This window comes from Mercenaria mercenaria, chromosome 19 (genome assembly GCF_021730395.1).
Source record: "Mercenaria mercenaria strain notata chromosome 19, MADL_Memer_1, whole genome shotgun sequence".
NCBI lineage: Eukaryota > Metazoa > Mollusca > Bivalvia > Venerida > Veneridae > Mercenaria > Mercenaria mercenaria.
The window spans coordinates 16714917-16730906 of record NC_069379.1 but is presented as its reverse complement, the minus strand read 5'-3'; the positions used below and the strand labels follow the sequence as shown (position 1 = coordinate 16730906).

General features: G+C 34.7%; 1 protein-coding gene across 6 annotated transcripts in view; it reads right to left on the bottom strand.

Annotated features, from left to right (window-relative positions):
* Nucleotides 1–489: 489 nt before the first annotated feature.
* Nucleotides 490–15990, bottom strand: part of LOC123541791 (aminopeptidase N-like) — an 88532-nt gene continuing 73031 nt past the window's right edge. For 2 of the 6 annotated variants that reach the window (XM_053531355.1, XM_053531356.1), the window contains exons 24-25: nucleotides 2920–3068; nucleotides 490–2450 (exon numbers count right to left, since the gene is read on the bottom strand). In XM_053531355.1, coding sequence (XP_053387330.1) covers nucleotides 2922–3068 — 147 coding nt within the window. In that variant the 3' untranslated portion in view covers nucleotides 490–2450; nucleotides 2920–2921. Of the gene's footprint in view, nucleotides 2451–2919; nucleotides 3069–7039; nucleotides 7122–7543; nucleotides 7623–11471; nucleotides 11554–14377; nucleotides 14457–15990 lie in introns of all 6 variants that reach the window. The other 4 variants (XM_053531359.1, XM_053531357.1, XM_053531360.1 and 1 more) reach the window with 4 other exon arrangements.

Below are 15990 nucleotides of genomic sequence, written 5' to 3'. Positions count from 1 at the left end.
ATAATTTATCGGCTAAGGGTTGTGGCTAGGTAAATAATGTACATGTATACAATGCGTGTGTACAATTAATGCCAACCGCAATAATTTCTTTCCTGGTTTTTATAGGGTGACCCGCATAATTTCAATTTTAAATTCATTGAGTGGGATTGGAATTCATCTTACTATTAAATTTTACTTTAATCCTAATATAGAGACAATAATTAGTAGAAAAATGAACCGCTTATAGATGAAACAAGTTACTGATACAGAGGGACTCTTAACCCTTACCATGCTGAAAACGATTGATTCTGCCTTTGCGACCAGTGTAGATCATGATCAGCCTGCACATCCGTGCAATCTGATCATGATCTGCACTGTTCGCTATTCAGTCAGTATATTTAAGTAAGCACCCCTTTTAACAGTTAATGGTACTGTCCAAATTGAAAAATGGAACAGTTCATTATAGAAATTTAGCATGGTAAGGGTTAAAAGGAAAACAATGAACACATACTTATTACAAAAGTTTAATTATCATACATCATATCATATAAAACGTCTTTTTATCTACATAAAAATAAAAAACAATACTTTTGAGTTATGTTTCCGTCTCTGGGAAATGCTACCAAAATAAGGAGATACAGACAAAAACACATACTAGTAAAAAGCCAAAATTGATCTACTTTTTTGCACGCAATCCGGTTACAAAACACACATTTCAAATATTTGAATTGGAATCGAGATATCTTTATCTTTTCATCCAAATACTCCTTTTTTTCAGAGTTCTTGAATGCAGCATTTTTCTTTACTTTGAGAACATAACTATCAGAGCCTTTTCCTACATAATTGAGCTAAATAGGGTAATAGAGACAAATATATGAAATTTCTGTCACTAGCAGGGCCAAAAAGATATGTAGTCTTTGGTTAAAACAATTACAAAGACAAGGCGCAAAAGAAAGAGAAAATCTTAAAGATCAAATGTCTTTCCCTCATGACTTCATTCTCCTGAAAATACTGCATTTTATATTTATTCGACCTACAGTGAAACAAACACAAACATCCTATGCTTCAGACATTTGACCTTACCGTACCAAACAAAATCCGATACCATTTTACCAAGCATAATACCTCATGTTAATGTTTTATAATTTGGCTAATGAAAAACGAAGGGTTATGGGTAAACATAATCAACAATTGTTTAAATATTCAACAATTTCACATACCAATAATTGTTAGATATTCAGCAGTTTTACATTGACCAACAATAGTTTAACTATTCAACAATTTTAAATTGACCAATAACAGATTGACCATTTCATGTAACTGTTTAGATATTCAACAATTTTATATTGACCAACAATTGTTTACATATTCAACAATTTTACATTAACCAACAATTCATCAATTAATTGCTTAAATATTCAACAACTTTCTATTGACCATTAATTGATAATTATTCAAAAATTTTGCATTGACCATCAATATTTAAAATATTTAAACATTTTGCACTGACCATCTATTTTTCAAATATTTAACAATTTTACATTTACCATCAATTGTTTAAATATTCAGCAACTTTGATCAAGTGCCAAGTTGCATTTTAAGTTTGTGTGCTAAGGAGAAAAAAGAACATTTTAATTTAACAGTAATATAAAATCCACACATACGATTCTGATTAAATGACAAATAACAAAAATCTAAAATAATGAAGATAGAAGTAGTGGGTACAAAACATATAAATTAAGCATAGAAATCTATGCAAATGAATATGTGTAACAAGAGCTTTAGTATCACTTATTTTTCTAATCATGGACTGCATTTTTATTAAGAACTAATTTATAAACTCCGTTTAGTAACAATGGAATCTACAACGTGTATTTTAATTTCACATTTACGCTTAAGTTTCAAATTGGAAGCATCAATTTTGTTGCCGGTTTCCTGTGTGCGTCGCATTAAAAGGTTCATTGTTATTCATAGCAAGTGACACATTAATGTCACCTATACAATTTCATGGATATGTATAATAACAGTATTTGAACTTTCCGTTATATAATAAGTTCTGTGTGAATGCGTATGTCATAACATATCACTAGGTTTTGCGTAGGGAAATTATGTGCTCGTTCTTTTGCGAATTGATACTGCGCTTCCAAAGTCGCGCAGAACAAGCGCGTATTTCTCTATACAAACATGTTAACCTATAAAAAAATATACCAATCTGACGTCAATGTATACTAATTCATAGCTTCTAAGATGAGGTATTTCTTTGTGATGAGCAAGGGAATTATTAATAAATTATTTATAAAGTCAAAGAAGCCAATCCTGCCATAGCCACAATCATTACACGCACTAGAATATCTTCTAAGTTAAGAATATTCAATTTTAAATAAATTCATCACTTAGGAAATTAAACCTTATGTCTTTAAATTTAATTCGCTTTCCATCTTCTCTGGTCCCTTCATTCTCTCAACTGTTTTCTGAAAATATAAAAATAGTGTTCAAAAATTCTAAATCTTTATTCAAATGAGACACATACATCAAAATTCAAATTTAATCGTTTTTTTTTCTTAGTTGACGATGATTTTGTTTGATATATGGAACAATTCCAGATATATACAATAAGAATTGTTGTTATACTTGCATCCCGAGTAATTTAGAATGACTTTTTAATCTGGATCTTACAAAAAATAAAACAGTCATTCACGAAGATCCCTGTTACAGATTAAGTAAATCAAACAGTAATCCACCGAAAGCCCACTTAAACAAGGCCTTCAGCAATCAGAATCTAAGTTATAAGTAAGGTTTTCAAACATACAGAACATATTCAAATTTTAAGAAATTTTCACTGTTCTTGGACGTGATTGCAATAATCTAATAAGGGATACTAATTTAATATGTTATCCGAAAACCTACGGAAGCATTGTGTCACATCTTTAAATAAGATACCTTCAGTATCCTTGATCGTGAAGCCAGCTCTCGATTACTGGGACGTTTGCAGTCATCCAGTTGATATTGCTCTGTGTCTTCTCAAGCGCTTGAGCAAATGCACGTGCACCGGATCCTAGGTCGTCCTTACTGTCCACAAATGCTTTCAGCTGTTACCAAGTCATAGAAATAAAACGCATTAATTTTATTTTTTTCTAAAGAATGTTTAGATTCAAGTACACGTCAAGAACTCTTTTCTTTGTGCTTATCTAATAAATTTAAAATTCCATCCTAAACAACTGTTACACAATATTTTCTGAAATTAAGACTTTGTTTACATTACACCAAAAAAAATATACCACCAATTAAATCTACAGCTGAAATGCGTTATCAAATAACAGTTGGAGTATTTTACTATTTTTGAGTATTTTCTTGAAAATTAAACCAGTAATAACTTTCTTCGCTGTAATATAAACATTATTATATGATAGAAAAAGTGAGTTTTATCATGTAAAAAGCTAAACATATGTAATGTACGTTACTAATGCATTTAACATTGAATTTCGTTATATTCATTACTTACAATTCGGTGTTTGAAACTATCTACGCTTCAAGTGTGCAATACGGAACGGAATATTTAGTAACTATCAGAAGATATTAGGTTTTGGCGTCTGTATATAGGACAAAAAAAGTTATGATTATATGTAGAATGAAGAAGTCATATTTCTAAAGAAAGCAAAGGATAGACATTACAATTAAAACGTAAAACATACTGCTATTGCTACATCGTGATTATATAGAATATGCATGGCATAAATAGATATAGATATAATATGAAAGTGTATAAGCCGTGAAAAGATTTCTCGTCTAAGATAAAGCAGGACTGGTAACAAAAATACACTACAAGAAGACATGAACCATTCTTGAAAATATATGAAAAGAGTATTTCAAAATTATTCTTACACGTAATGTAATAACATTTCAATTGTTTATGCCTTATTTACGCCTTGCAAATGTAAACAGATTGTAATATCAACCGTGAAGGTTGTTACAAACAGGCATAGTGCAAACACATTACTTTAATCATATTACTGAACAAGAGCTGTCTCCATAGGATGAGACATGCCCCCGATGGCACTTTGAATGAATAGTTATGGCCCATGTTAGAGTTTAGGACCTTTGACCTACGGAGCTGGGTCTTGCGCGCGACACGTCGTCTTACTGTGTCACACATTCATGCGTAGTTATTTTAAAATCCATGCATGAATGACAAAGATATGGACCGGACACGCCCATCAATGCACTATCATGAAAAATGACCTTTAACGTCTAAGTGTGACCTTGACCTTTGAGCTACGGACCTGGGTCTTGCGCACGACACGTCCTCTTACTGTGGTACACATTCATGCCAAGTTATTTGAAAATCCATCCATGGATGACAAAGATATGGACCGGACACGCCCATCAATGCACTATCCTTTAACGTCTAAGTGTGACCTTGACCTTTGAGCTACGGACCTGGGTCTTGCGCGCGACACGTCGTCTTACTGTGGTACACATTCATGCCAAGTTATTTGAAAATCCATCCATGGATGACAAAGATATGGACCGGACACGCCCATCAATGCACTATCCTTTAATGTCTAAGTGTGACCTTGACCTTTGAGCTACGGACCTGGGTCTTGCGCGCGACACGTCGTCTTACTGTGGTACACATTCATGCCAAGTTATTTGAAAATCCATCCATCGTTGACAAAGATATGGACCGGACACGAAAATTGCGGACAGACTGACAGACAGACAGACCGACAGACCGACGGACCGACAGACCGACAGACGGACAGACGGTTCAAAAACTATATGCCTCCCTTCGGGGGCATAAAAAGTCATCCTAATAAATCAATAGATTGCAGGGTTTTAAGTCGGGAACATACCTATGTATTAAAATGTTGGATTGCATGAGTATATGGTCCACGTTTAAAACAAATAGATATAACAAGTGATATTCATCGTAACGTATGTTAAATCAAATTAATTTATAAATCCTACATGATTATAGCACTAACGGGTTTATTTTTTTATTTCAAGATAAAAATTCAATCGTGAATATATTGAACGCTTTGATTAATTAAGTTACCGTATATTTTCGCTTATAACACGCACTATTAGGAGTCATATTTCCAGTTCAAGAGTGGGGAGCATCTTATAGGCGTGTACTACAAAGAAATTAAAAGAAAATGAAATCTAAGCTATATGTCCGATTTCGAGGTACGTCTTATAAGCAAGTGTGTCTTATAAGCGAAAATATATATCTATAAAATATAGAATCATTTAAAGAGAAAATATCAAGTTCGTATTTTTTATTCGATTCAAACAGTTTTATAAATATCTTAAACAGAATAAAAAGAGGCACCTCCAACTGATCTTCTTTACCTACCGACTTGAAAATTGCGCTGTTTTAACCACTAGTGTGCCCCTGTGTAAAATGTACCATGACATGCTTTGAAAATGCAACATTGCATGCAAATCACGTCAACGAACTGTCTATGCCACTTGGTGCCAACAAAAAAAAATAAAAGTTAGTCATGCCATTTAAGACGGATTTTATATTATTTGCTCTAATATTGTACGAAACTCAAAAATAACAGGCAATTGTGTATCATGTTACTGTAATTACCTCGTTCAACATAATTTCTGACAAAAATGTCTTGCAAACCTCTCTAATGAGCCGAGAAAATATCCGCCAAAATCTGTGTTAAAAATAAGCAAGAACACTCTTTAAAACAAGAGCGCCGCTTAGCAGGGCAATATACGCCCAAGGGGTTACATCACAGGATGTGAGCAAAATTTAAAGAATTTGACTGTTGAAGCCCAAAGGACAGGAACAACAAAAAGAAGAAATTCCAAAAAAAAAAAAAGTTATGTCAAAATATATCTACAAATTGGATGTACCATCCATGTTGTACCACAGAGAAGTGGTCTCGATTTTTACCTACGACCAATAATAAAAAAGTTTCAAAATAAGCTATTTATAGTAACAAAAAGGGAAGTTATTAAAAAGAAAATATTGTAAGAGAACAAAAAAGATCGCAAATGTTCTCAAAATAGTCTTTCAACAGCGTATGAGCTTAATGCAGTTACTTGAGGCTCGTGCCATTGTTGTTTTTTTAATGGACCATATAGTTTTTTTTGTTTTTGTTTTTTTTTTTGCTATTAATTCTGCTATCCAACAGTTTTGAAGAATTGGAATAATTGGAACAAGCTCAGTAAAGCTTAAGCAAAGAAACATTTGTGTAAAAATATTCAAAAACCGGGCTGGTACCCGTTATTCTGACTGACAAATAAGATTAATTTGAACAAGCATTATTACAGGGATTATCGTAAACCATCCTAATAAATCAGCAGATTGCAGACACTTTCGTCGGGAATAACCTATGCATTAATAAGTCAGATTGCATTTGCGCATGGTCAACGTTTGAAACTAATATATGTATCAAGTGCTATTTACCGTAAACGTATGCTACAATCAAATAATTTTATAAAATCCAACATGATTATAGCACCAATGAGCCTTTTTTAATTTAAAGATAAGAACTTGGCGCTTTGATTACTGCCTTTGCGACCAGTGCAGACCAAGATCAGCATGAAGATCCGTGCAGTCTGATCATGGTCTGCATTGTTCGCTATTCAGTCAGTTCTTTGTGGTAAGCATCCCCCTTTTAACAGTTAATGGTACTGTCCAAACTGAAAGATGGACAAGTTTATTATAAAAATTTAACAGGGTTAGGGTTAATTAAGATATAAAAAATATGGAGCAGGGATAATTGTTCTCATTTAGAATGAAAATACTAATTTCGTACTTTTTTATTTGATTCAAACAGTTTTATACATATCTTAAACAGGAAAGTGCTGTTTTAACCACTAGTGTGCCTCTGTGTAAAATGTACCACGACATGCTTTGAAAATGCAGCGTTGCATGCAAGTCGTGTCAACAAACTGTCCATGCCACAAAAAAGTAAAAAAGAAAAGGAAAACACTAAAAGCTGCTCATGCCATTTCAGACGAATGTTATATTTTTTGCTCTAATATTGTACGAAACGCAAAAATAACAGGCGATCTTGTATCATGTCACTGTAATTACCTCGTTCAGCATATTTTCTGACAAGAATGTCTTGCAAATGTCTCTAATGAGCCGAGAAAACTTGAAAAATTTCCGCCCAAATCTGTGTTAAAAATAAGCAAGAACACTTTTTAGAAAGAGTTTGTGCGATTTGCAGACGACTTATCCAGTATGTATTTAAAACAGTAGATACCCGGCAAGCATCTCATACTGGGCCGCTATTGGTTTTGATATTAGCCCACTATCAGTTTTGTGATGTTGATCTAGTGTCGGTTAGATACTGTTTGCGACATATATCGTTTAGCTATTTCATGTTTGAAATCTGCTGAATGTCGGACCAATATCTCAAACAGTTATTGGTTCAAGATACCGACGTTTGCTATCGCCGAAGGTTTCGGCGTATAACGGTGTTCATGCAATAATATAAACATGCGTTTTACAACATTTCTGTCATCTCATAGTCAGCGATTATAAACGAACAAACATAAAGTAACACTTGAAAATGACATTCAGACAGAAGTTTACCTCTTTGTACAAAGTAACTGTTTCAAAGCTTCCAGTGAGCGAGGATATCTTTCTCGCAAAATAGCTAAAATGTCTATGCCTAAAAGATGCAATTAAATAATTACTACATAGTAGTACAGATCTGAGGTGTATAAACAAAAGTGAAAATGTATGTTTAACTACGTAAGTTCAACTGAACATTATCAGTCCATCTACCATGTACTAATGTATTACGTTAACAAAATGACCAGGAAGGCTCTATATCGCTCACAAGCGTTTCAAAGCTCAAAACAATAAAACTTCAAATTTCTTTGAAAACCATTATGCAAGTCCAGAAGTTTCCAATGAAGTCGTTTAGGGTTTCAACAGTGTAAGCATTCTTGGTAGATGGTCACCTATGGAATATTTCTGTGAACTTATTTCAAATAAAACATAATAATTTAGGAGATATTAAATGGAACTTTTTTTGCTATTCATTCTGGTGGCCAAAAGTTTTGACGATTTGGAATAATTGGAACGCACTCAGCAAAGATTTAGCAAAGAAATATTTGTGTAAAATTGTTTAAAAACGTGGCATGAAGATTCTGTCATTTTTTTTTTCGTTTCCAATAAATATATTCATATGGTGAATCGTGACCATGGCCCCTCTGGTACCCGTGATTCTGATTGATCAATTTGAACAAGCATTATTGAAGGAAGACATAAGAACATTTGTGTAAAATTGTTTTACAATCGGTCTAACTAGAGGTTTTCCCACTATATACAAAGTAAACTGGTGGCCATGTTTTTGATGAATACGTATAATGTTAACACTATAGGACGACATTAACCCAAAGATCATTTGTTTGTAACCTTAGCTCTGGTGGTTCGGCCAAGGAACAGGGAACATGTGTATTAAATCATTTGAGCCGCGCCATGAGAAAACCAACACAGTGGCTCTGCGACCAGCATGGATCCTCGCAGTCTGGTCAGGACCCATGCTTTTCGTCTTCAAAGCCTGTTGCAAATACAGAAACTGTTAGCGAACAGCATGGATACTGACCAGACTGCGCGTCTGGATCCATGCTGGTCGCAAAGCCACTATGTTGGTTTTCTCATGGCGCGGCTCATTTAAAACTGAAACCAGCAGGATCGAACAATAACTGGAGAAAAATGAACACAACATTCGGTGGCCATTAAAGGAATTAGTATGACAGAGAGGATCATATGTATAAAAGAAGTTTCTGATAAGAAGATTTTTAAACTCGCTAATATATATAGTGGGAATATGACCATATTCCCTGGGAACCGTGTTGTTGATAAATTTCAATAATATTGGTAGAGGTCACCCAAGGAACAAGTGTGTGAAATCAGTTCCAGATCGAACCAGCGATTTAGTAGGAAAATATAGTTTGAACATTCATTTTTCTATATTTAGCTCTGGCAGCCTCTATAAGCAACTGAGCGGGACCGTATGAATATATTAGTAAGAAAGACAGACAACTATGAAATATCCCAGCAAAGTTTCATCAACTTACAACAAACGCATCTGGAGAAGATAACGGTTTAAGAAATTGTTGACGCTGGCGGACGATGAACAATAGGCCGGTGGGTGATCACAAAAGCTCAGTTTTAGCACATTGTGTTCTGATCTATTAAAGATGGAACGTCGACATTACCGTTGTAAATCAGGCGATAAACAACACAAAAGCCTTGATTAATGTATACAAATGTATATGATATCACTGATTAATAATCAGAAACATCATTTCCTGGCCTTACACTGATCTAAGAACATTAATACCTTCCCTTGCCGGCCTCCTCCTTACTTACAACCAACCATTTCACATATTTACTGATATTTTTTTTTTTTTTGAATTGCAAACTGTCCTTAGGTTAACAAGCAGCAGCACAATACATTTAACATTAAGACTATATAATTTATAGTAAATATGTTGTGTCTCTGAACCATTTTTAAGTTGATTGCTTACAGCAGAAAAAAAGGTACATAAAATAACCATAGCAACCAAAGTGAGCATTTTTTGTTTGTACAGACGAGATGATACTTAGATATTCGTGACTGAAATCAAGCTTTAATTTTAAACTTAAACTATGAAAACTACATTTCGCTGACTTTTCAGAAATTACGTTTTTCACTTTTTCAAAATGCCCGTGCCAATTCAATGATAAACTTTATTTTCCAGATTTTACGGGTTTGGTGGTATTATGCGTTCAGTTTATTTAAACTTGTGGACGAAACTCACTATAGAAATAAAGACATATTATAACGTGGTCACTGTTTACAGATTCCACTGGAAGTGAGTGAATTAGAGCTTACGGCGAATCGAGAAAGAAGGTGGCAAATATCATCCAGAGAAAAAATGAACAGAAAACGAATGTAGGTAGGTATTTCAACACTGAAAAGTAGTGTAATAAGCGAAAGAACAGAATGATACATGAAGAGAAGGCATTTGTATGTAAGACCCTTTCTGCCGGCTCTAATTAACGACTGAGTAAAACTATCTTGATTTTCAGTTTCTCATATTCTTCTTTCCACATTCTTATCAAAAGTTGAAATAAACAAAATAGAAATTTACAAATGTTCGTAATTCAAAATTTTAAAATACTTGAATTCAAGGCAATTTTCAAATGTTCTGACCTGTGAGATGGGGGAGATTTAAGTATCTAGTGTTTTTGCTATTAGAGTCATTCATAAAACTAGTCATTTTTTCGGTTATTGAATTATAGGGAATAAATTCAGCAAAATTCGATGAATTTCCAATGTCTTTTATTAAATATATCATATTTTCCTATCTTCCTATGAACACTTTTTGAGGAAAAATCTGAGAAACAGAAAACAAAAATACTCTGACATTAAAATTGCTAATATACAAGGGGGACATCTGATGAAATACTTATACATATTTAAGTGTAAGTTACGTCACTCGTGACAATGTTGAATTTATGTTCACGGTTGAAAAATGATATGGTCAAACAGTTCCTGTCCTTTCAATAATTGTAACCAAAATTGCAATTGTAAAATCGTTTGACGTCAAAACCATTATGTAACAAGAATAAAATAGTTCAATGAAAAGCACAGCCACTTTCAAGTTTTTATATAAATGGGGTGTACATTTTTATGCTTTGGTAAGAGTCTATTCTATTACAAGTACATATCAAAGACAGATGTGTCTTAACCGACAAATGAGTTTATCAGGATATAATCGAGCAGTTCAGCAAAGCACTGAAAAGAAAACAAGAACTAGAGATGCTTTTGAGAAAAGCGCATGTCTCCCACAACTGCCTAATTATCTTGCGCATGCGCTTTCGTGCACCCAAAACTTATTTCGCATGCGCTTTCGTGCAGGCAAAGCGCACCCTATACTACTAGTAAGTAGTATAGGGTGCGTTTTGCCTGTATGAAAGCGCATGCGAAATCAGGATTTTTCAGTAATTCAAGGGCAATAGTTCCGAAGTGCCTGAGCTGATTTGGCTAGTTATCGAACTTGGCCGAGGTCTTATGGTCAGACACATTTTGTTCAAGTTTGGTGAAGATCGGGTGAGAAATGTTTGATAGTGCGGACAAGCTTTGTGACCGACCGACAGACAGACAGACAGGAGTAAATCAATATGTCTCCCACACCACTGTGTGGTGGGAGACATAATAAGAATAGATGAACTGCTCTTTTTTATGGCGTGAAAATCTAGCATTTAGAGGCCGTAAAGAGTATATATAAATATTACAAGTGTTAGGTTATGTGGTAAACTGAGCAAATGGCCTTTTCACAGGTAAAACGATGTTAGACACTGAAACATGAAAATATATTAGATCCCATACTGCAACCTCACGAAAGATAACTATTACATATTCTAAATCAGCTTGACCATTTTGCGCAATTTACCAATTTTTTTTCAGAAGATAAGAAGTGTGTGAGAAAAGATATACGTATACACTTTGCTATGAATATACCTGTTCCCGATTAAATGCTGTATTGAATGACGAGGTTATTCCGCTTATAAGGCTCGAAAATGAAAATGATCCTGCTCCGAAGCTAAAAGAATAACAAATTGAACACGATACAGTGTATGTTTTTACTAGCATACAGTTGTGCAAGTTGCATATTAGTATGCGGAACTGGTCATATTATAGCCCTGTAATGAAGTATTGGGTTATGGATATTATGCATAATTTCTTTATGTGACAAGATTAGATTGGTGTCATCTATACTCTTCCGTAAGATACAATAGACTTGCATACCGTCCCGAAATGCCACAACCGTTATACTAGAGACATTTGCGAATTAAGTCTACGTGGACTGTGAACACCTAAGACGATCGATTTTTCAAGGGGACCGTCCCAACATGATTATTTTTATTTATGTGTGGTAGGAAAACATTCCTATAATGATGGTAAGGGCTTATTATGTCACCGCACAGGATAAGATTTGGATTTGTTTGTCCGTCCGTCTGTTTGTCAGAGAAATGTTTTGTTATACATATTGCAAAAAGTATTTGATCTAACGTCATAACACTTTCCTGAAATGTTCTTCAATATTATAAGTTGCGCATCTGCGACAAAGTTGAAAAGATGAGCTTGTCTGATCGCAATGTATCCGTTTTTCATCGTTGTCCCACATGAAAAAGTATATAAACTAGGTCAGCTGGGATCAAAATGTAGGTCAGCAGGTAAAACATTGTGAAAACTGTCGAAAACGTTATATCTTGCGTCTCCATTCCTTTGTTGTTATTATACGCCCGAAGGGACGTATTTTGTTATACCCCAGGTGTTCATCTCTGGCCGTCTGTATGTTTGTCTGTCTGTCTGTCTCTCTGTGTGACCGTCTGTCCGTTAGCAATTTCTAGTCGACTCCGCTCTGTAACCCTTGAACTCTTAGAAGGATTTCAAACAAACTTGATACAAATGTTCTCCACATCAGCACGACGTGCAGAGGTCAAAGGTCATATAACTTTGTTTCGAGTGAGATGTGTAACTCTTGAACTGCTTGAATGATCCCTTCTACACACAAGGGATGCACAGACATGTACGGTTCTTGAAAGTTGTCAATGTTGTACCACAGAAAAGTGGTCTCGGTTTTTCCCTACGGCCAATAATTAAAAAAGGTTACAAAATAACCTTTTTATAGTAACATAAAAGGGAAGTAATTCAATAAAAAATATTGTAAGTGAACAAAAAGGGGTCTGCCAAATAAAAGCAAGAGCACCGCAATGCAAACCAACATAAACACAAAACAAAGTCATGTGACCTTTGACCCCTAAGTGTGACCTTGACATTGAAGCGAGCCATGCGCTCTGCACGTCGTCTCAATGTGGTGAACATTTGTGCCAAGTTTCTTTAAAATCCTTTAAGCAGACCAAAGTTACAGAGCGGACACGAAACAAAGTCATATGACCTTGACCCCTAAGTGTGACCTTGACCTTAAAGCGAGCCACCTGATACAGGTGCTCTGCACGTCGTCTTGGTGTGGAGAACATGTGTATCAAGTTTGTTTGAAATCCTTCAAGGGGTTCACGAGTCGACACGAAATTGCTAACGGACAGACGGACACACAGACAGATAGACGGCAAGATGAAAACCTGTGGTATAACAAAATACGTCCCTTCGGGCGTATAATAACAACAAAGGAATGGAGACGCATGATATTACGTTTTCTACAGTTTTCACAATGTTTTACCTGCCGACCAACACTTTGATCCCAGCTGACCTAGTTTAGATTTTTTTTCACGTCGGACGACGACGACGATGGAATACGGATACATTGCGATCAGACTAGCTAATCTTTTCAACTCTGTCGCAGATGCGCAACTTATAAGAATTTAAGTACATTTCAAGAAAGTGTTATGACGTTAAATCAAATACCTTTTGCGATATGTATAACAAAACATTTCTCTGGCGAACAGACGGACGGACAGACAAATCCAAATCTTATCCTGTGCGATGACACAATAAGCCAGACCTTACCATCATTATATGATTGTTTTCCTACCACACATAAATAAAAATAATCATGTTGAGACGGTCCCCTTGAAAAATCGATCGTCTTAGGTGTTCAAAGTCCACGTAGACTTAATTCGCAAATGTCTTCTATGTTTTTAGATTATTGGATATGTATCGAGAAATATGCACGCGTTCTGCAATGAAAATACAGCGCGACTTTAGGAGTGCGATATTATTTCACGAAAGATGCAGTGCAAATTTTTCGTTGCCCTTCAAATAATCTTTTTATTACATAGTATTACTAATCTTTTCTTATAATCATTGTATAAATGATATAAAAAATATTTAATGTAATTAAAATTTAAAATATCATCGGCAAAGCTCTTATAAACGCGAGAACACACATGAAATTGACGTAACAACTGACGCCATGTACCCGATATAGAATTTGCACGTCAAAATGGAAAACTATTGATGTTTCAGTTTCCAATGTAACTTAACAAAGTATTTAATAACATATTATACGATACCATAACGTGGCGTTAGGATCAATAAAGCCTGATTCCGTTACGTGCCGTAAAAGCTACGAAAATAATGTACTGTGAACAAACGAACGTGCATATATCTTTATAGTGCTTTATAACCTAACCGTGTTCATTAAGATATCTAATATATTTTCATAGTAATTGCAGGAGATTTGCGGACGGGCAAATAGACAGACGGACGGGCAGTGTGCAGTCCTATCACCGGCAAGCGACTAAATATCATGATTAGTGATACAAGGTCATTATGTTTCTTCCGGTAAACATTCCCCTTTACTAATTCAGTTTTGATTACATCTCTGCATATGATTTACTTATTCAAGCAAGCATTTGGTTACGTGACCAGGATTGAAACATTTTATTGATTTTTCTCTCTACCTGTTTAAACTCAAAATCCGTATTCAATGAAGACAAAACTCCACCTATCAATCGTTGAAAGGCAAACAGTCCTGATACTCTGTAATTTGATTATATATATTAACATGTCTTTTTTGTCAAAATATGAAAACTGTAAATTACCTTAGATGTTATACTACTGTAATACTCGAAAATAGTTAAAATATACGTTTGCCTACATAAAAGCGAAGTAAATTATTAAAATTCTTAACACTGGACATGGATGCACAGGCTATGTGATGTTACGACACAGAAATGTGAGCCCCGTAAAGAAAGAACATGCATACTGATGGTATGTTCTCTATAAAAGTTACATAGTGTTGTTTTGGTGAAAGTTTTGTACAGTTGTTTGAATATTGTTTTTTTAATAAAAGTTATAGATCAGGAAAGAAAAATGGTATTTAAACCTTGCGCTCAAAGTGTGAACTTAACCTTTGATATTTAGAGGTATATGTCTTGCACACATCGTGATCTTATGGCGAATGGTACCGATCTTGCTTTCTTACATGAATATTCATCTATATGTACGTGTACAAAATACAAAAGTTATAAATTGAACAAGAAGAAAAATAAGAAAAAACTCTTGAACCCTAAATATGACCTTGACCTTTGAGCTAGGTGTCTACGTCTTGCATTCAATATTTAACACATCATCTAATCACTGTGAATGTCATCCATTCATACAACAAATATATATATATATAACCTTTTTGACTGCTGAGATTTGAACTTGACCTTTCAAGCTGTGGTTTACCGGTTGGACTTGCAAACATCACATTGACTAGTTATGTTGAATGCCTGTCTTTAGTTACAAGAATGTACATCCATCCATAAACAAGAGGGCCAAGATGGCCCTAGGTCGCTCACCTAAGAAACACTCCATAACAGTGTAAAACATGTTTGACCTAGTGATTTCATGGAAACAAATATTCTGACCAATTTTCATTAAGATTGGACCAAAAAATTGGTCTCTTGCGATAAAACAAGCATTTTCTTAGATATGACCTAGTTTTTGACCCTAGATGACCCATGTTCAAACTCGACCTAGATTTTATCAAGGCAATCATTCTGACCAAAATTCATGAAGATCAACTGACCAAAAGGGCCAAGATGGCCCTAGGTCGCTCACCTAAGAAACACTCCATAACAGTGTAAAACATGTTTGACCTGGTGATTTCATGGAAACAAATATTCTGACCAATTTTCATTAAGATTGGACCAAAAAATTGGTCTCTTGCGATAAAACAAGCATTTTCTTAGATATGACCTAGTTTTTGACCCTAGATGACCCATGTTCAAACTCGACCTAGATTTTATCAAGGCAATCATTCTGACCAAAATTCATGAAGATCAATTGAAAAATACAGCCTCTATCACATACACAAGTTTTTTCTTTGATTTGACCAAGTGACCTAGTTTTTGACCTCAGATGACCCATATTCAAATTCGACCTAGATTTCATTAAGGCAATCATCCTGACCAAACTTCATAAAATCAATTGAAAAAAAACAGCCTCTTTCGCATACACAAGATTTTTCTTTAATTTGACCTAGTGACCTAGTTTTTGATCTCAGATAAACCATATTCAAACTCGA